The sequence below is a fragment of the Rattus rattus genome, chromosome 13 (genome assembly GCF_011064425.1).
Source record: "Rattus rattus isolate New Zealand chromosome 13, Rrattus_CSIRO_v1, whole genome shotgun sequence".
NCBI lineage: Eukaryota > Metazoa > Chordata > Mammalia > Rodentia > Muridae > Rattus > Rattus rattus.
In genome coordinates this window covers 63,716,635-63,740,897 of record NC_046166.1, presented here as the reverse complement: position 1 = coordinate 63,740,897, position 24,263 = coordinate 63,716,635, and the positions used below count along the sequence as shown (strand labels likewise).

At 48.0% G+C, this 24,263-nt stretch overlaps 1 protein-coding gene across 2 annotated transcripts in view; it reads right to left on the bottom strand.

Annotated features, from left to right (window-relative positions):
• The window catches only part of Ikbkb (inhibitor of nuclear factor kappa B kinase subunit beta), a 49,744-nt gene extending 32,693 nt beyond the window's left edge, over positions 1 to 17,051 (bottom strand). Inside the window, exons 1-5 of one of the 2 annotated variants that reach the window (XM_032918579.1) lie at positions 16,953 to 17,051; positions 16,558 to 16,680; positions 5,113 to 5,207; positions 3,624 to 3,741; positions 910 to 979 (exon numbers count right to left, since the gene is read on the bottom strand). In XM_032918579.1, the coding sequence (XP_032774470.1) occupies positions 910 to 979; positions 3,624 to 3,741; positions 5,113 to 5,207; positions 16,558 to 16,662 (388 nt within the window). In that variant the 5' untranslated portion in view covers positions 16,663 to 16,680; positions 16,953 to 17,051. Of the gene's footprint in view, positions 1 to 909; positions 980 to 3,623; positions 3,742 to 5,112; positions 5,229 to 16,557; positions 16,681 to 16,952 lie in introns of those variants that run through there. The other variant, XM_032918578.1, reaches the window with a different exon arrangement.
• Positions 17,052 to 24,263: the final 7,212 nt, after the last annotated feature.

Genomic DNA, 24,263 nt, shown 5'->3' with positions numbered 1-24,263 from the left:
AAGGGCGGATGACCCTATTACGTTACTTCACACTTTCTGCATTTCTGTACTGGAAAAACAAAGCTGGAATAAACGAATCCTGTGTACAAGTTGAGAAGAACAAAGTAGGGGAGGATGAAAATGGAATCATTCTCCAAAATGGGGAACATATATTCATGGATAAACTCTGGATAACTCTGACCCTTAGAGCCCAAACGACCACCAACCTTGGGGGAAACATCATCATCAGCAGCATCATCATCATCATCATCACCACCACCACCCCACCACCATCACCCCCCCATCACAACCACCCTCACCCCCGTCATCATCATCTCCAATTTTAAAGCTTTTAGTATCTGCTTCTGTAGGTAAGAGGCAGAGCTGACCATCAGAGCCCCAGCTCTGTTTGCACTGGAGCCGCAGGATCTAGGAGACACCACTGCAGGCCCATGGCCTCTCCTCCCTGATGCCAGCCTTCTCAGAGTGCCAAAAGCACCCACAGCTGGGACACTCATAGTTCCGGTGTATTAAACAAGGGTGGGTTTTTCTATGACGGGTGGTTGGCAAATAACTGCCAGCGAGAGGGTAGGAAAGTTCACTACCCATGGGTGAAGCTGTCCAGATGACGAGCTACTTCCCTGGCCGTTCCGGAAAGTGGGGAGTGGGGCTCGAGTGGGAAAGGAAATCTCTTACTCTGAACACACAGTCATTCGTACCATGACTTAGAAAGGAAGGAACTCCGAGTCCACTACAATTCTAACCAGCCCCGACTGGCCCCTTAATCCACCAGGCTTGCTGTATACCTCACCACACCCTCTGCAGAGACCACGGGACAGAAACGGTTCCCTCTGTGCCGTCCTGTTGGACTCTCAGGGAACTGCACATCTACCGGGAAGGGCCTGGCCTTGTTTCTAGGGTGGGACTTACCTATGTCACTCAGCAGGGTGAGGATGGCTCCTTCCCGGAGGCCACAGCAGTTTTCGAACTGGTTCAAGTACTGCAGAAAACACGAGAGATGTGGTCAGTGTGGAGTGTCACACAGCCCTGATAAGCCCAGCAGTGTCCTCTGTCAGTCAGACAGATGAGTGCTGGTACCACAGCGGGGCTCCGGGAAAGCTGGCTGGAGGCGCCCGGAGTAGGAACACTGGCATAGAATGCTCCTGGGTCAGTGAGGCAGCAGCCTCTGGGTACCCATGGTGTCACCTCCCTGGCCCTGGCAGGAAGTATTTGAGTAAACCTCACTTACAGCCCTAAGTCTGAAGGATGTGACCAAGGTCAAATGTCAATAGCAACTGAGTTTGCTCTCGAGACTCCTGCAGAAAGAACGGGTACAGAAGGACCCACAAAAGCCACCCGACCGCTCTGCTCACCGGGTCTCCCTTGGATAACTCACTAGGGGATGTGCACGCGCTGTGTGTCTGAGCGTTGCACCTCGCTCTGCAGGGATGAACTCAGTGGGCTCTACCTGCTTCCCCGGCACCCCTGCCCCGAGTCCCACCGCTCCGTCTAAGGTGAAGGCACGGAGACCCGGGAGTCATTATCAGTTGGCGCACACACGCAGTTGAAAGGCAGAGCTGTAAAGTGAAGTGAGCTTTGAATCCTTTGTGTGTCTGGCTCTCCGGCTTGTCCATGTGCTGCTGTGGGTCAGCTGTGGTGATTAACGATTAAATTCACGAACATCCCTGAGTACTTGACCTCTGAACCATCGTACCTTTCACTCTTTACGACTTTGGTCTGTTTTGGGGTTGTGTATTTTTTTTTTTTAACCAGGTCTCACCATACTACCGCAGTTGATCTCAAATTTGAACAGCGTCTCCTTCCTTAACTCCCCCGATGATGGCTGCACGACAGGTAGAGGCTAAGCACTGTGGACTTAAGCCTTGAGATTAACGCTCATTCTGAAGTTTACTATGTGCTGGTCAAGCCTATCTAAGACAGCGGCTCTAAATGACCCTCTCACGGGGGTTGTCCAAAACCACTGGAGAACAGATATTCACAGATAATTCCTAACCAGCAAAATACGGCAGTGAAAATAACTTTATGGCTGGGGTCGGTCCAACACGAGGAGTGCGTTAGAGCCGCTGTAGCCTTAGGAGGGCTGAGAGCCACTGTGCTAAGAGATAATACAGATTTTGAACTTTTAAGAAAAGGAAAAGACAGGCTACCTTATTTGGGGATGAAAGGGACGAAGACTGTAGGCGTTCTGGGCGACAGGGCCCTGTCTCTGGTGCCATTCCGAGTGACAGAAGGACAGGACAGAGGTCCTTTATGCAATCATATCCTGCCTCTCCCTAGATCACACTGAAGCCCATGCCAACAGTCATGCTGAAATTTCCATCACCTTTTCCCCTGTGTTACGAGTTCTTTGCTGCCTGAAAGGGCAAGTGTGAGCCGCCCCTGAATTTCCGAGCACCCTGTCACCTGGTCACACCCACTCACTCCAGCCTGAAGTCCTAGCCTGAGACAGTCGCATTTCCCGCTAACCGCGGTTAGCAACTGGATGGCCGCCAAGGTTGGAAAACGGGAGAATCATGGGTGGGCAAAAATCTCTGTTTCTCTTCTGTTATCAACCTACGTATGGGGCACATCCTGTCCCCAAGTGATGTCACTCCCAGGGCATGCCCACCCCACAGCAGAGTCATGGAGATTTTTCTGTTTATAAAACGAGGCGAAAGGCCCGGAAGAATGAGGAGCACAGCGAGTGACGTACGTCTGGGAAAGCGCTGTGTAGGAGACGTGAAGAGGCGGCCAAGTCACGTGCTGCGGCTCTCTTAGAGTAGAAGGCAGAACAGAGCTATAGGAAGAATAGGTAAAAACCAACTCACTCGGAGAGTTTACTTTTCTCAAAACTGGCACGACCGCGTTCACAGACCGCAGGACGGCTGCACCTGAGAGGGTCGTGATCCGGGCTCTTCCTGCTGCTAGCGCTTTTCCTAACTAGTGTCTCGGGGCCATGGCGTCTACCTGCAGTGCAGGAGTCTATCTGGGTGCCAATACGTTGGAACCATAAACCAGGCACCCGTAAAAGCTTAAGGAGTCTCTCTCTTTCCTTAAGGACACACGGAACTGTCCCTGCGACCAGGGGGGATGGCTGACACCCACTGTCCAGTGTGGGGTTGGAGCAGAGGAGATAGGACAGGAGAGGGAAGGGTAAAGCCCTGTAGGTGAGTCAGGAGGATCTGGAACTGCAACCCTGTTCTCTGGTGACTAAGGCTGGCTCCCTTCCTGCCCGCTGTGACTCTGTAGCTCTGTAATGTCTGTGAGGAAAGTCTCTCCCCATTGGACAGTGGTGACAGCAACCCCAAAAGCTTGCAGTGGTCCTAGCATGCCAAAGGGGAAGAATGAGACTGAGTTTCTTCCTGAGGTCCAGGCCTGCTGGTAACTAACTTCCTTATCAGCTAGTGACCGTGTGACACAGCCCGTCTTCAGCTTTCTTGTGGGCACTTCTGACACAGCCTTTGATTAAGACGTACAGGAATCACCCCGAAGAAGGTGTCAGAAGAGGGAGTTTGAGTAGGTGAAGTTGGTTCACTGACTCTTCGAGCTTACTGGATGACGGCAAAAGATCTCTCCGTTTCTCCTCTCCCAGGATGCCAGAGCGCCCGAAATAGACCTACGCCCCACAACCCCAGAAGACTCACTCTCCGGAGGTCTCCTCCTTGGCAGTACTCCATGGCCAGCAGAGGCAAATCATTGGGTGCCAAGTTCTGCATCCCCTCTGGGACATCCCGGGCGGCCACCACGTTGGGATGATTCAGCCTGGAAAGAGGGGAAGCCAACAAACATTGAGCTTCAGCTCAAATCCAACCCCTCACTCCATGTCTCAGCCAAGCGCCTTTCAATGAAGGCAAAGAATGACCAGGCATTCTTAGTCACTAAACAGGAGAAGATGGGGGTCCAGGAAGGAGAGACTTACCTGGCACTCGAGTAAGTTATCAAGTATTTATTTACTCAGCCCTCCTTAGCCTCTGAACTCAAACACCCTACAAGTACATTACATATCACCTAATTGTCCTTAAAGTGCCCTATTTCAATTCTTCAGGGTTTGTAAGACTGCTTTAAGGGGTGACAACAGGTATGCTATGCCGTGTACAGGAAAGGCTGACACAAGCACATGTGTGGACATTCAACGAAGGAGATGCTGCTCTCTCATCTTTTTTTTTTTTTTTCCTTTTCTTTTTTTTTTTGGAGCTAGGGACCAAATCCAGGGCCTTGAGCTCGCTAGGCAAGCGCTCTACCGCTGAGCTAAATCCCCAACCCCTCTCTCATCTTTTAAGACATGAGCAGAGGTCTGGAGAAATGATGCCGCAGTTAAGACCACTGGGCTCTTTACAGAGGACCTGGGTTTGAGTCCCAGCACCCATGTGGTAAAGTTTAACCATCTCTAAACTCTGGTTCCAGCAGATCCAAGTCCCCTCCTGGCCTGCTCAAGCACCAAGCATGCATGTGACACAGGGACACAGATGCAGCCAAACCACTCATACTCGTGAAAACAAATTAACTTTAAAAACGAAGGCCGTTGCAGCGGGAGTATCTGCTTGATTTCTCCAAGCTAACTCTTTGGGTGCTCGCCGCCCACAGGTCCCACCGGCTGGGAGGACAGCATCCCCCAGGCCTGAAGGATCCTGTGTCCACACTGTGTAATGTGCAGAGAGGGCAGGGACAGCGCAGTCACGTGCCACTCTGGAACTAGAAACAGGGAAACAAAGACTTTTGCTGACAAACCAAAACATATCATGCTATCATGCTGACTTTTAATTAACTTTCTGATTAAGCAATGTTTGACACAGTGTCTTACGCTGCCTAGGCTGGTCTCAAATTCCTGGGCTCAACTATTCCTGCTGTCTTCAGCCTCCCGAGTAACTGGGCCTATAGGAGCACAGCACCATGCCTGGGTAAATTACATTTAATGTGATAAACTGACTGCAAAGCCCAGTGTAGTATTTAAATGTTACTCCTTCGGATGTCTCCAGGACAGCGACCTCTCTGCAAAGCATGGGCAATATCCCGACGGAAGACACTTGGGGGTTCTTTTCTGGATACAGCAAGTAGGATGAGCCGAGGTTTTCATTCCAGGATCACAGCGGGGCTGTGGAAGCGGCTTCCCCAGATGTGGGCCCAGGCCCTCACCTTCTCATGATCTGGATCTCTAGGCACCAGCGATCTCGGTTCTTGGGGCTGAGCTCCTGTCGGCATTGCTTGATGGCAATCTGTTCACCTGTCACCTACGGAAAGGGCACACCAGGCATCGGAACAATTAACAACTGGACATATGCCCACCACAGAACCCACCTGCCGCACAGGTATCCTGCAGAACACCTGGACACCTGGTCTGTCTGTCTGTCTGCCTTCTTCACCACCCCCACATCACAGCTTGCCCATCTTCCTGCCTCATCTACCCATTGAGGGAACACAGATCCTTCAGATCTTGCTCTGCCTCTGCCCCCTCCACAAACCCCCTGTAGCACGTTCCCATCCAGGACTTCTGCTTCTCTCCCCACATGCCAACTGTTGCCATGGAAATGTCAGGCTAAACCATACAGCACTGCTGGTGATGGGCCTGTTTCACGTATAAAAATGGTACTTCTGCGGATTCAACTACTACTGGCACAGTGGGTGTCTCCCTTGTCTCATGTAAGAGGTTTTTTTTTTCTTCCCTTTCTCTTTGGAGAGAGGACAAACATAGTGTAGTCAATGGGACACAGGACAGCTCTAGTTCCAACTTTCTTTCACCAGAGGCTAAACCGATATTCACTTGGCTACAGGGATGGCACTGGATTTCTGATCCTCATGACTCTTCCTACCATATGCTAGGCTTATAGGTGTGCATGGACCACCGTGCCCACCTTATATGGTGCTTGGGGACCAAACCTAGGGCTTTGTGAACACTGGGCAAGCACTCTGCCAACTGAACTATATTCTTAACCACACTGTGCTTTCTTTACTGGAAAAGTCAATATTTTGTGATTAATGACTGGTTCCTGAGGTTAATATGTATCTCTTTGCTGGTACACAAAGTAGCCCAGGGGAACATATAGGAGGGGAGGGTTCTGAGCCTGTGGTCGGCGCTGCAGGAGCAGCAGCAGCAGCAGCAGAGGGAAGCCCTGGTGTCAGGTGTCCTGGAGCCACCAGCGGCAGCCTCGACTTCAGACAGTATCAGTATCCCTCTTCACAGTGACACCAACCAGTTCACTGAGAGCAGCTGGAAAGAAATCCTCCTCCACGGAGACTACTGCAGTTTATTGCTCGGTATAACAATACTTGTGGCAAGAACAGGAAGGTAGAAGTCTATCCATGGAAAGCATGCTCTATTCTGCCTGGGAACTCTAGCATGATAGTTTCAGCAAGGTCTTCCCCAGTGGATCTCTGACGGATGACGTAAGCACCAATCTGATGAAGCTTTAGTGTGCTCTGCTGATTGGACCGCTCCTGAGCGCTCTCTCTGACTGTGCTCTGCCGATTGGACCGCTCCTGAGCGCTCTGACTATGCTCTGCGGATTGGGCCGCTCCTGAGCGCTCTCTCTGACTATGCTCTGCGGATTGGACCGCTCCTGAGCGCTCTCTCTGACTATGCTCTGCGGATTGGACCGCTCCTGAGCGCTCTCTCTGACTATGCTCTGCGGATTGGACCGCTCCTGAGCGCTCTCTCTGACTGTGCTCTGCCGATTGGACCGCTCCCGAGCGCTCTCTCTGACTGTGCTCTGCGGATTGGACCACTCCTGAGCGCTCTGACTATGTTTCATGGATTGGACCGCTCAGCGCTCTCTCTGACTGCTTTGCCGATTGGACCGCTCCTGAGCTCTCTGTCTGTGTGCTCTGCGTGGACCGCTCCTGAGCGCTCTCTCTGACTGCTCTGCCGATTGTACCGCTCCTGAGCGCTCTCTCTCACTATGCTCTCCCGTTTTTACCGCTCCCGAGCGCTCTCTCTGACTTTGCTCTGCGGACTGGACCGCTCCTGAGCGCTCTCTCTGACTGCTCTGCCGATTGGACCGCTCCTGAGCGCTCTCTCTGACTGTGCTCTGCCGATTGGACCGCTCCTGAGCGCTCTCTCTGACTGTGCTCTCTCTGATTGTGCCGATTGGACCGCTCCTGAGCGCTCTCTCTGACTGTGCTCTGCCGATTGGACCGCTCCTGAGCGCTCTGACTATGCTCTGCCGATTGGACCGTTCCTGAGCGCTCTCTCTAACTATGCTCTGCCGATTGGACCGTTCCTGAGCGCTCTCTCTGATTGGTCTGAGTGCTCTCTCTGAAGCTGCTTTGCTGTCTGCTTTTGCTATTCTTTCACTTCTGCTTGCTACATACTTAAAAACCTCACTCATTCAAAACTGATGGTGGGTTATTTTCCATACAGAACAAGATTTCTGCTTCTATAGGTAAGAGGCAAGAGACTAAAACCTCTAAAGACCTTCAAAGTCGACTTTAATCGACATACATCGATAATACTGTTGGCGCCATGAAGGAAGTCCTAGAGGCCCCTCAGAGTATTGCCTCACTTGTACGTTTTATGAACAGAATTCTAAGTCCTGGAAGTGTGCAGTTCATACAGTAATGAGTGGGACTAAGGATGCCACACAGGGGACCTTGGCAAGACAAGCAGGTGGCTGTCATCAGCATCCATCACATCCCTGCCTCCTAGTCACTCAAATGGCCAAAACGAAACTCTCCAAACCCAAGGGAAAAGTTATCTAATGAGATCACCGATCAAGAAATCAACCCTGAAATGGATGATTAAGAACTGAAAATTTGGGTGGTCATTACCACTCTAATGCCAGAGCACACATATTACAAACCTCTAAAATATACTCAGGATGTGTTTTTAATCCAGAACTACTGCCTAAGCTGTCTAAGAGGCGGTAATGCCCATGCCTAGTTTTCTGGTGTATTCTAAGTACACAGCCGAAATCAGAACCTAATGCTGGAGCAGGGTCTCTACCCACAAACCACACTTCCCATCATCCCTGGGGTCTTTCAACCCACAGACAACACCCATCTGTCTACTTTCTGTCTGTACAGATTTTCATGCTCCAGACATTCCGCGTAAAACAAGTCACACGTGTAATTTTAAACAGACGCTCTCACTTAAAGCCATGGTTCCACAGTCCATTCATGCTGTAGCTACGGGTCCTCTCCTGTGACCTCAGCAGCCTCCTCAGGGCTGCCCACAGGAGGAGGCATCATTCGCTGGGGTTGGCCCGGATCATTCTTTCCTTTTCTTTGTCTGTTAGAATTCCGACTTTTGGCCTGGATTCTGCGGCTCTCCCTATAGAGCTGATTTCCTTTTAACACTGAATCCCCTATGGCTGCTCTATCAGTCTCTGTAGCTACACACCCGAACCCAGGGAGAAGTCCATGGAGGGAGAGACCACACTAGAAAAACATCGTTCTAGTCAATGGGCATTCTCAGAAGCCATGGCTTGGAAAACACCATACCTCGAGATCTTGAGCTTCCAACTTGTCTGCCTCTTCTCAAGCCGACTGGAACTGTTCTCAGTTTCACTTCCTGTCAGTGTTTGGACTCAAATATTTTTTTGCCCAGTTCTAGGGTGGATTCATCAACAGCAAATCCCACTAATGCCAAATGCTGAGTTAGAAGGTTGTAACGGTATTAAGAGGACAGACTGTGGAGAGCTGATGGGGTTACAGGCAGCCATGGTGAGATGTTATCACCATGTGACAGCACGGTGGAAAACATGGAAGGTGAGAACGAGAGCCTGTCTGAAATGACCAGAACCTTGATCTCAGCCACGCAAGTCAGTCGGCCTAACACCCCACCCAGACTCATGTAGGCAACCTTAGTTTAAACCCAATGGGCCACACACATCTGCAAGACAGGAAGGTAGGAGGATGTGTCGACAAGAAGGGGTTCAGTGGGAAGAGGATAAGAGAGGGTAAGGGGTGAACATGATCCAAAAATATGTACTATGTACAAAACTGTCAAATAACACATTAAATATATTTAAGAGAAACATGGCCACCTAAGAAAAATCTGCATTAAAAATGCAGATACTTCCCAAATGTCTGGAAGACAAGTTTCATTCACTTGAGTAAATAAAGATTATTATTACCATTAAAAACAGATTACCCAGATTCAAGAACTCTGCACTGGCCTTTAGTCAGGTAAACTCTCCAGAGGAGCCTAGACTTGTGGAAAGTGGGGTTTTGCAGATGAGAGGAAGTGGGTGGGGGGAGGGGAGGGGGAGAAGGTGGGGGGGAGGAGACGGGACAAGCTCCTTGCAGGGGATCGCTGGCCCAGACATGAAGATGCTATGCTACATGAAGTCCTGCTATGCTACCTGAGGGTGACAGAGTCTATGCTCGGAGACTAAAGAGTCTGCACACAGCTAAGAACTCACCGAGCAGCGCGGCGTTTCCCTGTTCTGTCTTAAAGAATTAGCCACAAGCCTAGGTGCTTAAAACCAACACAAATACATCTTACAGTTCTGCATATCTCGACCTGTCTGACTTGTCTGTGGTGACTCTGCCTGGTCAATAATCAAGCTGTCAGCAGAGCTGTGTTCTCTTCTACCAGCTTTGGGAGATCACCCATGACTTCCTGCCACCCAACCCTGGGCATTTTCCTTTGCTTAGGCCCTTTATCTTCTCATCCTCAAACCCACCAATGTCCAGTTGGCTCTTCTCACCTCGTCTTAGCTCTACGCTGACTCTCCTGACTCTGATTCTTCCGGACCTTAGCATTACACTGGGTCCACCCATATAAGCTAGGACAATCTGCCAATCTAAGGCTGACTGGCGACCTGGATTCTCCCTTGCCATGCAATGTCAAACATTCAGGAGAGCAGGGTACGGATGCCCTTGGGGAAGGATGACGCTCCCTACAAACAACACAAACGATCAGATCCACTGTGATTTAGGGAACTCGTTCTGCTGTGCACTGAGTAACTGTAACCTCTTGCCCAACGTCAGAGCGTAAGGCGCAGTTGTCAGCTGGCTCAACCCAGAAGCCAAGATAACCTACACAATGAAGACTGACAGGAGTGAAGATGTGAGAACAGCCTTCAACCTCCAAACTTAGACTTAGCTCATGGAGACTAGAACTGCCTGTGTCAGCTCGGCTTAGCCCTACTGCGGGGGAATCCTAACTTCTAAGGCCTGGGGATGTCTGAGATAGAAACAAACGTACCCTTACACAGTTGTCTACTATTTTTGCTCATGAACTATGAACACTGGGAACGTGTTCATCGGCAGGAAACCTCATACGGCCGTAAATCACTTTATTTTGCCCGGGATCCCCAGATCGAGAATCTAAGTTTGGAAAGCCGGGCAGGCTGCCTGAATTCTCTATGTGCTGGTTAAGTTTGCACTATTTTGTCCATCTGGCATGAGCTAGAGTCTTATCTGGGAGCCCTAACTGAAGAATTGTCCCCATCTAATTGTCTCCGGGGAAGCCTGTGGGGTCATTTTCTGGATGAACAATTGATATGGGAGAGACCAGGCCACTGTGGAGGTGTTGCCCCGGGTGGGTGGTCCTGGGTCTTATAAGAAGGGCCAAGCAAACTCGAGAAAGCAAGGCAGTGAGTGAGCAGTGTTCCTCCACAGTCTCTGCTTCAGGTCCTGCCTCCAGGTTCCTGCCTTGGCTTTCCTTCATGAAGAACATGAGAGCCGGATAGACCCTCTCCTCCCCATGCTGGGTTTGGTTATAGTGTCAATCGCAGCAAAGGAAACCGAACTAGGAATGTCTACCTCCAACTTGGCTAAGAAGCGGACTCCTTAAATAGAGTACAACTTAAAAATTATCTTCATTCTCAATAAAAGAGGAAGGGGCGATTTTGTTGTCTATATTGAATATAGCTCACTTGTGGAGGTCCTTGGCGTTTGCTATTCCTTGCCTTTCACACGAGAACACAAATCTTGTGTGTGCCTGTGCATTACGAAGCCTAAAGAAGGTGACTGCACACATGTGCTAGAAAGCCAGCTTATGAAAGAACCAAACCAAACCAAAACAGAACAGAAGGGGCCACCCAACTCCCTGTGGTTAGCCTCCTAATGATCCAGGGGAAACTCAAAAACAAACAAACAGACAGACAAACAAAAAACCAAACCAACAAACAAACGATCCCCCACAGAACTCCTCTTAGAACTTCGTTCCAGAAAACCCAATCGCTCGCTTATAACCATTCAACCAGCAACGGTGTCATAGGAGACACTCGGTAAGCCGTCAGCCTCCTTCTCAGATCCTGTCCCACAATATCAATGTTTCAGGAAAAATGGGGGTGGGGCTGTGAAACTGGGCCCAGAAGAAATACATGGAGGGGACCCAGGCTGGGGAGTCAAAAGGTTACGGGTGCACCAGCCCCCACGTGTGCCGCTCAACCCTAGTCAGAGATGTTTCTTTGCAGTGAATGGCGGTCAACACGAAGGCCCACAACTGGGCTCAGCCCTAAATGATACGTCTTTGTCACACCCCTTCTTCCCTAAGCTCAGGGATCGTTCTGGAAAGAATCTAAGAGCCAGAGGTTCTGAGGACGGCAGCAGAGCAGTGTTTCCCAGGCACAACAAGGAAGCTGCCCACAGGAACTCACGGCAGCTGTGACAGTGTACACGGGCTCCAGTCACAGAAAACCCAAGCTCGGAGAGGGAGGGAGGCAGGAAGCCCCACCCCTAGCTAGGCAGCTAATGGCAGTTTACAGTTGCTGAGAGAGAGAGAATCAGTTCTCTTTAAGGGTGTGTTCTGTGGTAGGGTCAACCACACTTCAGAGGGAGGGGCACAAAGTAAACCTTTTTTAAGATGTAAAGGTGGATAAGCAGGGAAGTGGGGTGGAAGCTGGGGGGAGTGGGGGGAGAGGGTAAATATGACCAAAATACACTGTACAAAATTCTCAGATGAGTACTTAAAGTAAGGGGCTGGGACACTCTAGAGCACAACTCCTAGGGCTCTGGGTCAGCTCGGAAGAGGCCTCGGGAAGACTGCAAGAGCCGGGGGTTCGCTATGAGAACACTCTCCTAGTGGTGTCAGAAGGTGCATCGATAAATCCTGCTAACAAGGCTGCTTAGGCATGAGCTGATCAAGAACACAATGATGGACATACTAACACGGACAGGGGAAAATCCAGGAGGCCTCAGATCTGCCCACATAAGTACAGGTGACTAAGGAACACTCAGATCATACACACACATACATACATACACATACATACACACATACATACACACACCCATACACACACACATACACACACATACATACATACATACACACATAGACATACATACATATACACATACACACATACATATATACACACATACATACACACACACACACACACACACACACACACACAAACACACACACACAAACACACACACACACACACACACACATACACACACACACACACACACACACACACACACACACATACACACACACACACACACACACACACACACACACACATACACACACACATACATACACACACACATACATACACACACATACATACACACATACATACACATAACACACACACACACATACATACATACATACATACATACACACACACATATATATAACCTTATGCAGACTGAGCAGGTTATATTTACGTATTTAGGAACATTTATGTGTATATAACAATAATTAATAAAAAGAGGCCATAAATTTCAAAGAGAACAAAAAGGGGCATGTGGCAGAGTTTGGAGAGAGGAAAGAAGGGGGAGAAATATGTAATTATAATCTCAAAAAATTTTTTTTTCTAAGAAAATATGGTGTAGATTCATCTTTATTCCCAACACAACCTGTCCCTGTGATAAGGGGCTACAGCTTCTTCAGTCTTCCTGTGACACAGACACAAAATGACACAGTGGGCTCCCATCTCGCCCACAGAGGCCAGGACAGACTCAAGGGAGAAAAGGTGTTGCCACCTCCTTGGGCAAATAAACGTTGCAGCTCTGAGGCCATCAGGCCTTTGGCTCTTTACCACAAGATGGAGAAAAACTCAACCCTTCCAGGGACTCCAATTAAAATAAAATGAAGGGTCTCATCCCTAGGGAGCCTTGGGCAAACCATACCACTATCATTTCCTTACGTGCTGCTCTACCCATTCAACTGCTTCCTTTTCTGACAGGCCATCTAAAATCCACTTCCTCTCAAGAACCTGATGAAGTTCCATTTCCTCATAATCTTTCCCTGCTACTGAGCCAGCAGAAAAATAGAGACACAGCACCTGGGACAGAGCACCTGGGAGCACCTGGGACAGTGCACCTGGGACAGAGCACCTGGGACAGAGCACCTGGGACAGGGCACCTGGGACAGAGCACCTGGGACAGAGCACCTAGGACAGAGCACCTGGGACAGAGCACCTGGGACAGTGCACCTGGCAAGGACCTGTTTTGGGTTTTGTGTGTGTGTGTGTGTGTGTGTGTGTGTGTGTGTGTGTGTGTGTGTGTGTGTGTGTTTTGAGACAGGACCTCACTATGGAGCCCTGGCTATTGTGGAACTATCTCTGTAGACCAGGCTGGCCTCAAACTCACAAGGATTAGCCTGCCTCTGCCTCCCGGTGGGCACTCAGGTTAAGGGTGTTGCCGCCTCATGCAGCTGTCAAATGAAAAGGATTCTCGACAAGCATTAGTCATTAGTATCTTTACACATGAGCATTTAAACTTAGTCATGTCTTTAAGAATTCACTCTATGTAAGTAAAGACAAATTACGGATGGTGTCACCTCTTCGTTTGCCTGCATGAAGCTCCGGGAACTGAGTTCCAAGATCACACATTCGACACACGGAAGTGACCTTAGTCTTACCAGTAAAGCTTAGTGCTACTTCATAGGAAGAATGGCTGATAACCCCTTGCCCTCTAACAGCCAGCACATTCCCTACTTCCCATCATGTGAGCACGGATCCCCTGGACTTGCCAGTCTCTTTCCCATTAGGGCACATCGATGAGGTAATAGCTGCAAAGGATCCTGGGATGTTTCCACGGTGCATTTGCCTCACGACTTTACAGTCGCACTGAGGGTCTGTGATGCACACCAGAAGTTGTGACCCAAATCCAAGAATTAGCAAGTGACAGTCAGTCAGGATTCCAACTAAGTGCTGTGTGGTTGTGAGGATGAGTGGTTCCTTCCCCTGTTTACCCTCAAGAGGAGCTGCAGGCTGAGGCCCTGGGAGTTGTATCTTTCCCCTCTCTTTGTCTGCTGCAAACGGGAGCCTGCCTGAAGTACAAATGGTTTTCGGCTGGGGATGTAGGAGTTGCCTAGGCAGCAAAGACTGTCAAGCCCGCACAGTTGTATCAGGAACCTAGGGAATTGGGAGTAGGGTCATCTGCTACATTTGAGTATCCCTTAGTTTTTCCTTTGTGCTTCAAAATAGCTTGGGTCAATTGTGAAGAACCAAAGAGTACCTACAGAGTAACTGGCTATGGTTTAGGACATGTCCTAAACTCTAGTTCCAACCAGAAGAAGCCACGGCGGGGCATATCGTTCGGATAGGAATAGATGCATGTGTTAACAGCATAGCCTCTTTTGATAGATTACCTAATTCCCTTGTGCTTCTGATTCCTCGGTTATAACACAGGAATTAGAGTTGCCAACACCGGAAATAAAGCATGTAAGTAAGGTAAGGTAAAACAGACCCAGCAGGTAAGAAACCTACCCCGACCTTGGCATGTAAGAGGTTTGCAGCAATGACCCTGGTTCTTGGGTCACATTTCTGACTAGGGCTCTTTCAGGCAGTTTCTCTGTGATAGCTACAGATATTCCCTTGCCTGTAGACAAGAGGAAAGCCTATGAGGTAGCACGAAGATGCCTGATGCCGTCTCGGCTGCATGCGTCTAGAGGCTGGGAACAGAGGCGCGTCCCACGGAAGGCACGCTGCGTCTTCCGATCTTAGGTGTGGGTTAAAGATTGCTTCTATGCACACAAAGCAGCCCCGAGGCTTCCCCAAGATCCGTCTATGAAGACAGCAGAGGACTTCCAGGTCTAAGCAGGCAGGTTCCCCAGCCAGCACCACTTCAGCCAGACTCCTCCCGAACTCTAACCCCTAACCCCTCTATCCACCCACCAAGTCCTGTTCATTTTAACCCCTAAATCTCTTCAGCCTGCCTATTGCTCCCCGTCATCACCACCACCAACCAAGCTAGTCTCTCACCTTGACCGCTTAATTTTGAGTCAAGACCTTGGTTTTAGCTGTTTAGGAAGGATTCCCTAGAAGGGTGGACTCTTGTTTTGGTAAGTTTCCCAAGGGTTGCCCAACACCGGAATCCTAAAATATAAAAATAGGCCTCTGGAAAGAGAGCACTTCCCCAGGTCTCTCAGGAGGTTGGGTAACTGGCCTGGCAGAAAATGAAGACATTCTAAAGAGGTAGTTTTAAACCTTGGATGCCAGAGAGATGGGAAATTCCCCAGAAATTTCATGGTGGGAGAGGAAAAACTACCAGCCAGAGGGGGAATTTGTCTTCTGGGCCACAGAGCTTGAACACACTCTCAGAAAATCTCACAGGATGACCAAAAAAAAAAAAAAAAAAAAAAAAAGGCCTGTGGTAGGCTGGACCACCGGACTGCTTACATGTGCATATCCTTGGCGTTCTATTTGAACCTTAATCTAATGTTAGGATCATGGAGATGGACGTGGGAGGTTTGCTGGATCTGTCTGTCCCTCTTCCCAATGTGACCTCGCCGTGAATGAATCCCTTGTTTTCCACTATTAATTAGACTATTTTAATTGACTTACTGAGGGCCCAGCGTAGGGCACAGGCTGTGACCCCCAAGTGTGACAGTTACACTCACGTGCCCTGAGGTAAGTAAGTGTTCTGCAGCAGAGACATCACAGGCAACGTGTGCCTTTTAGGCATTATTACGAACCAATTACCCAAATTGGGTAAAACAAGTCTCATACAGTAAACAAGTGAGCTAAGAGAGTCCTGCCAAGAATTGCAGTGTACTTACCGACAGCCCAAACAAACAAAAAAAAATTGGAAGACCAGAAACTTTTAACCTGAACAACTCATGTCAGACACTGAAGGGCTAAAATAATAGGAATAATATAAGCAGATCTCAAAGCAAAATCAGTCCAAATCATTCCGCATTATAGGGGCTGCACATTCTCACCCATTAGCCTTAACCACCATACTAAGGGTGTTTTGTGCAGAACCATACTAGAAAGAAAGAAAGAAAGAAAGAAAGAAAGAAAGAAAGAAAGAAAGAAAGAAAGAAAGAAAGAAAGACAGACAGACAGACAAACCTTGGAGCTATTAACTACCTAAAAATGTTATTTAAAATGTTTTTATTTCTCTCATCTTTTAGCACTGCCTGTATTCTACAACATTTATCCCTATGTAATGTATCACGCGTTAGTCTAAATATTAGTAGATGTATAATTTCAAAATACCTGGTATGACAGCTTACCACCCCCACCCCGCCCTTCTAAGTATCAAGGTTATTAAGGTTTTTCAGAGTCAGTTTAGCAGCTCACAGGTCCCCTTTGCAGTCCCTTTTCTTACACTCCCATTGGACCACGCCAAGGATAGGAGGGGATCCACCCATCCACACCAGGCCAGGACAGAAGAGGCGCGAAGACAGATCACCCGCCCTCCCTGGTGCCAGAGCCCTACCTGATTGTGCCACCGGATGACGTTTCCAAATCCCCCGGTCCCGAGGCGTTCTTTCATTTCCCAGGCCCCACATGTCTGGGTTGGGAGGGAAGGTGACCAGCTCATATCGATGCCCTGCTAACTCTAGAAGCAAGTAGGAAGAGAGGACAAGTTGAGAGTAAGAACACTGGAGCTCAAGAAGCAGGGGGAAGCAGCAACGGCTGCTGCCCTTCAAGGGGAGGCTGGGCTAGGAGACCGATTTAGTTAACAAATAAAAGTTGCTGCGGCCCGGCCCGCCGGCGGGTCCGCTCCACACCGCACCGAGCGCGGTGCAGCCACGGACCCTGGGGAGAAGCCCAGCGTGCACCCGGGCGAGCCGGTCCACGCGCCGCGAGCCACCCTCGCGTGGGACTCACCTGCCCCGGGGGCCGCGGGGCCGCTAGCGACACCCGCTGAGGACATGAAAACTCGGGGTCCCCACGCAGCCAGCCCAGCGCCACTTCCTCAAACACTTCCTGCCCTGACGTCACGGGCACTTGACGGCTCTTAAAGGGGACGCGCGAGCCGCTCGCTGGGACTGAGCCACAGCCAGCGGTGGTGCTGGACCTGGCGGCTTGGAGAGTTCTTCACCCTGGCGCTTTTCTGACTGAGCTTGATCCCACTGGCTTAGGCAGTTAATCTGCTAAACCCCCACTAGGGCTGATTTAGGGACTGTCCTAAGAATTGCTTCCCTGTCCTCCCACCATTCGCCATTCGGAGCCCGAATGCTCCTGGTTCAGAACTAAGAATAAGAAACCACCCTTATGCTCCTCATAACACACCACCATCCCCCTCAAGGAGGGAGGGAGGAGAGGGAAGAGTACAAAGATAAAACAAAAGCTAGTGCTGTCTACCTAAACTGGAGTTTCAGCACTGGGAGCATAGGGAAATTACTTGTTATTAGGTCAAGAGCCTAGGTATTGCCCTCTCCACCTTGCCACTCCACACCCCTACTAGCCCCCATCCCTGCCTCGAGCAAGCCAGGTTCAGACACTCACCTTCCATAGCCTAATTCATGATACAAGTAGCGATGAAAGGCGGAAGAAGAAGTTTATTCAATATGACTACACTGGGAAAAGACAGAGATCCAATCACTCTCACCCGTACTCTGCTAAGCCAAGTCCAATTTTAGGGTCCTGCCATGGGGTTTGGGTTTAAATGGAAGGGAAGAGGTATACATAACTAAATATTTGTGCTCAAGGTATGTTTTGGTCCATCATCATTGCCGAGGCTCCAGTCTCTCCTATGAGGTGGCATTTGTCAAAACTGTGTGAAATCTCTGCCTGAGCCAGGCCCCTCTGCTGGTGGCACAAGGCTTCTGACATTGCTGGCTTTTTAGACAGCGGACAGCGACCAGCGAGGCTAACAAAGTCTTCCATGGATTGAATGATAAGTCAACGGTCTTTGTGGGATAACTAGGGAACTCCGAGAATTTGAACTCAGGAATAGAGCAAATAAAGCACTTCTCACTCCTTTATTGTTAAAGCGAGCAAAACACGAAGTGATGTTGACAGAGAGCTTTCGCAAATACAAGGACAACAAGGGAATACACTTGGTATTATGTCTTATCATCCTTGGACATGTGAGGAAAAAAGCCAAGAATATTCCTCCCAGGACGTCGCCCCTCCCACAGAGATAACATGGACATACCCTTCACGTCCTCGCTTTCACCACCATCCACTTTTTTATAGGTTATGCAATTATTTCTAGAAGGCCTCCTTGTGGGAAAAACATTCTGCACTCTGCCCTGACCACAGTTCTCAGGAAGGTCACAGCTTTCTTATACAGACTCGCACATGGCCTCAAATGATATTCCAGGGGGGAAATTCCAATTTCTCGGAGTCTGTTATACCCACAGTTTAATAGGAAAAAGGAAGAGCTCAAGTGTCTACTTAGAACACCTCCATTCCTGACAGGACGATCTTGGTCCTTCTCTTAGTTATCTCACTTCTGTTTTGAGGTAAGAGATTCCTCTACCTGAAACAAATATAAGCAGAAGTGGGAACCAAGGGTGCACTGTGTCATCCAAAGAAACAGCTCTCACCTCAAAGGAAAAAAATACATAGTTTATTCTGGAGCATAGATGAGAGATCACAGCATGGGAATATACATTTAGTCCCCGGATATAACGTTCCAACGTGGAAGCAATTTTAAGAAGTTTTATAGTTTTACAGACCCAAGAAAGGAACAAATCAAGGCAAGTTTGAGACACACCAGTGGATACCTCAGAAAGATGATTCTAGCAAGATGGGGAAGCTAGGTCATGAATCATCAGATGTTCTCCGATGACTTCTCAGCTTTTGGGTTGGTGGAAGATATTAGCCCGCTAAGTTAATAGATTTCAAAAGCTGGGGTTTTTTTTGTTTGTTTTGTTTTGTTTTAATCTCTTAGTCACAGAAGGTTTGTCCTGACACAGAGGTGGGTAAGCAATGGGTGTTCCAGATAAGATAATTAGCCTCTGGACTTGTAACATTCCAATCTCTCCGTGGTGCTGCAGTTCTAACAGTCTGTGCAAACATAGCCTCTTACATGGAGGCCTCATGCACAGCTGTGTTTAGTTAGTGACAGGCAGCCACACCCAAGGACCATTTCTCCTTGGTTTGAGTTACCTCTGGGGGGAGCTGACACAAGTAACTCCTTTCTGGCTTTGAGGCAGTCTTGCTGTGCAGCCTAGGTTGATCTAAAACTGACCATGCTCCTGCCTCAGTCCAGCTTTCCAAGTGCTGGGATAGTGACCAGAGGGATGACATCCCAGAGGTGTTGAGGTTTGGTTCTGAAAACTCCCTCCCTTACCTCTGAAGGATATTCTCTGTAGACATCACCAACTAACCATCTCAACGGGTGCTTTGATCTCAAAGGCACCTCATGACTGGGATGAGATGCACCCATCTATTCAGATCCTGTGGTGGGGGAGGGTGAACAGAGGAGCAGATGTGAACTGGGCCTGTGTGGTAAAGCGTAAGCAAGAGTTATGGAAGAGTTGGTTTTTACACGTTAATTCTATCTTCCTGTGGATGGCGTGCTAGCATTTCAAAAGTACAGTTCAGAAAGTTACTCTTGAGTGTTGACTCTAAATGGGACACCCATCCAGCACTCCCTCAACCAGAGAGCATCATGGAAGAAGGGGTGTAAGAGTTAGAGTATAGGAGGGAGTGCCTCAAAGGTTTAACGTCTGGGTATGACACCACTCATGAAGTTACTGCTGCTGTGGTCACCCACACAAGGTCAAGCTGAAAGACCTGTCAGCTCAATCAATATTTCAATAGTTGAACTTAGAGGGCTACACAAACATTTTTTTTTAAGAGAAGAGAACTTGGGGATGGAGAGACGGCTCAGGGATTAAAAGCCCTGGCTGCTCTTCCAGAGGACCTGGGTTCAATTCCCAGGACCCATTGGCAGCTCCAACTATCTGTAACTCCAGTTCCATGGGCTCTGACTCCCTCACACAGACATGCATGCAATCAAAACACCAATGCACATAAAGTAAAAATAAATTATCATAAAGAGAGAGAGAACTCAAGGATAGTGAGAGGGGAGACTTTGGAATGGATAGGATCAAGATCTATTATATGACATTGCCAGAGAATGAGTAAACAGTACTCAGAGATTATCTTGTGGACGATGGTGCTTACCTCCAAAATTGACAGTCTGAGTTAAACCCCAAGATCCCCTGTGGTAGAAAGAGAGAACCAACTCTAACAAGTGTACCTTGAGACACACAGGCACACACATATCGAATAAATGTAGTTAAAAATTTTTAATTTCCTTTAAAATTTTTGATACAATATATTTAGGTCATATACTTTCCCTTCCCCCACCTCTTTCCAGATCCATCCCCCACTCTGTTTCACATTCTTCCTCTCACTTTAACAAAGGCTCAGGCATGCACACACACACACACACACACACACACACACACACACACACACAAGTGAAATGAAACAAAATGAAAAACAAAACAGAAACCCTTGTTTTGTGTTGGCCAACTATTCCTGAGCACGCCACAGCTTCTTGGCCAGGCATAGCACTGTGTACGCGTCCCTCTCTCCATGCCGGGGTTTTATTTGCCTGTGTTCTGCAGGTCTGGTTGACACTGCCTTCACACGAGCCTTGATCTTGCTATGTCTGGAAGATGCTGTCTCCTTGGAGTCACCCATCACCTCTGACTCTTGTAATCTCTCTACTCTTCCACATAGATTCCGAGGCTTGAGAGAAGGAGTATAATACAGACTACAGACATCCCACTTAGAGATGAGCACTTCAGAGTCTCTAGCCCTCTGCAGGTCGCACAGTGTGTGCACTCTAGCTGCAGAGTGTTGATTCCCATCTACTTCAAGAAGACGCTTCTGTGATAAGGATGTCGCAATGCCCTCTGCATCAGCTCCTGCTTCCTGACCTGCTTGAGTTCCTATCCTGACTTCCTTTGGTGACTGAAAGTGTAAACTGAATAAACCCTTTCCTCCCCAACTTGCTTCTTGGTCATGATGTTTGTGTAGGAATAGAAACTCTGACTAAGACACCATGCTATTTTTATTACCATAGATATGCAGTATAAGTCTGGGATGTTAACTCCAGCACATCTGGAGTATATGTATTTTTTTCTTTTTATGGAACTTGGTACCCTTGGTTTTGGTGCATAAATGTTTAGAATTGCAATATCCTCTTGGTGGACTTTTCTCCTTTGAGAATTTAATGAGTGGGAGACTCCCATGAGTTTGTGTACTTTCTGCCATTTCTATGGTTGTGGATATCCAGCCATAAAATCCATCGTAGTCAAATAGAATGCAGGATATTATTTCAATCTCGCATCTCTTAAGACTTCCTTTGAATTCTAGCGTGTGGTCAATCTTGGAGAAAGTCCCATAGGCTACTGAGAAGAAAGTAGGTTCTCTAGGGTTTGGGTGCACAGATGTCTGTTGGGTCCATTTGATTTGTGATGTTATTTAACTTCAGAGTTTCTCTTTTTAGTTTTTGTCTGAATGACCTGTCTATTGGCAACAATAGCACAGTAAGGCGGTAGGGTACTATCGCTGCATGTTGGAGTCAATACGCAATTTTGGATGTAGTAGATGTTCTTTTATGGAACTGGGTACCCTTGTGTTTGGTGCATAAATGTTTAAAATTACAATATCCTCTTGGTGGATTTTTCTCCTTTAATGATGATGTAGTGACCTTCCCTTTTCTTCTGATGATTTTTGTTTGAAGTCTATTTTGTCATATATTAAAATGGTTGTGTGTGTCTGTCTGTGTGCCTGTTTGTGAATCTGTCTGCATGCCTGTCTGCATGTCTGTCCATGTGCCTGTCTGCATCTTAGTTCCATTTGCTTAAAACACCTGTTGTCACCCTCTTACCCTAACCTGATAGATTGTAGACCAATGCAATGATGCTCCCTTTTCAGTCTTGGGGTGCCCTGGGCTTTAGCATTAGCCCCAGATCTGAAGGTTAGTTTAGAACTCTGGGTTCAGACTCCAAGCGATCTCAGTTAGGCTCAGTATGGGGTGGGTGATGGGCATAGGAAGTAGACTGACTCTGGAGGTCTCTGTATCAGGACTTGGAGTTTGGCTCCACAAAAGGTGATGAGGGGCAAAGTGAGGAGTACCCTGCGTCTTGCTATGGCTGGTAGAAATGTCCAAAGTAAGGGAGGTAGGCTGGGAGGAGTGGTCACAACATGCTTGCAAGATGGACTAGTGTAACTGAAAAAGTTCAGTCAGAACAGAGGAGAGGGATAGGGCATAGGTCCCAGGGATAGGGATAGGCTATCTGGGTCCCAGTTCAGTGTGGTGACTGTAGGGTCCCTGGTCCAAAGCAGGTCTATGGTCAGCAGAGTGTCACAAAGGAAAAGAGATGGTCTGGAAGGAATGGCTGAGAAAGAACTGAGGAAATGAGGGACCAGGGGTTCCTAGTGGGACTAAAGATGGGCTGGGAGATGGGGCTGAGGCGGGCAACAGGGGCAGTTTTCAGAGTATCCACCAGAATGGTGGTGGGGGGGAGCACAGGCACCCTAATTGGGTGCTTGGTATAGTGACTGTACAGTAGGCATGGAGTCACGAAGACATAGAGATAGGCCAAGAAGTGCTTGAGGACAGTGGTAAAGAAGAACCAAGGGAGACCATGGATCCACACCAAGAGGCTGAGTGCCAAGAGGATGAGGTGGGCTCTAAAATTTTAAAAAACTGTTTCTTTACTTTTTTTTTGTTAAAAGTTACACTATTTTACAGATAACGATTACAACGTTTTACAAAAGAGCAACCTACAAGGGTAAATATTTAGGAAGAGGTAACTTAAAATTTAAATACTTGTTTACAGATGATGGTGGTTTAAATGAGAATGGCCCCCATAGGCTCATCCATTTGAAAGCTTAGTAACCAGGGACTGGCACTACTTGGGAAGGATTAGGAGGTGTGCTCTTACTGAAGAAAGTGTGTCTCTTGGGGTGGGCTTAGAGGTTTCAAAACCTATGCTACGGGGCATTCTCTCTCTCTCTCTCTCTCTCTCTCTCTCTCTCTCTCTCTCTCTCTCTCTCTCTCTCTCTCTCTCCGCTCTGTAGATCAGGATGTAGTTCTGTGCTGCTTCTTCAGGACCCTGTATACCTGTGTGCTACCATGTTTCTGACCAGGATGATAATGGACTAAACTTCTGAAACTGTAACCAAGCCCCCAATTAAACATTTTCTTCTGTAAGAGTTGGTATTTCCTCACAGCAATAGAAAAGTGACTAAGATAAGATGTACTCCTTAGAGGACCAATGGCCAGTGCCTTTTCATTTATTAGAAAGCACTGCTTGGATAACGTGGTATTAGATCATGTCTAATTGCCTTTGCTTACAGATAATATCCTTTATTACAGATATAATTAGAAACACATGGTGTTTCTGGAAAAGGTCAGGATCACTAACAAATCTAGTTTGGAGGATACATCTTGGAAAATTGTTCTTGTGAACTTTGCCTCTTAGAAGTCTTATATAATACATCATACACATAAATGTATTTGACATATAAAGGACCCAATGTCAGCTAAACTTGACCACATAGAAGAACTATGCATATCTGTATTAATGTTCTGCTTTTGAATAAAAATTTAGAATATTTGAGTCAGTAGGAAAATAGGTCTTTATCATTAACAAAACTAGAACGTTAGACTTGTTACAAGTTTAGGGCCAGTGGGCTAAAGAAAATGGCTGAGCAGCTGAGAAAGCTGGCTGCTCTTACAGAAAGAAGGTCTGGGTTCAGTTCCCAGCATCCACGTGATGACTCACAGCTGCCCGTAGCTCCAGACCCAGTGACCTCGTCTCACTTCTGAGGGTTTCTGCACACATGTGGTGCACACACGTACTCATTAAACAGATAAATACCTTCTAAAAATGTAGTGACCACAAACAGACGCATTTCTGGTGCATAAGCGCCTACCATATTTACGACAACAGAATGGTCAAAGCGACAGATGTCCACAAGGACTCTAGTGCAGGCAAGGTCTTTAGACACAGTGGGGATCCCTGAATGGCACATTTTTTCATCTGAATAGTACTGGTTAAAAATAGTGGAGATGCAGGCTGGAGAGATGGCTCAGTGGTTAAGAGCACTGACTGTTCTTCCAGAGGTCCTGAGTTCAAATCCCAGCAACCACATGGTGGCTCACAACCATCTGTAATGGGATCTGACGCCCTCTTCTGGTGTGTCTGAAGACAGCTA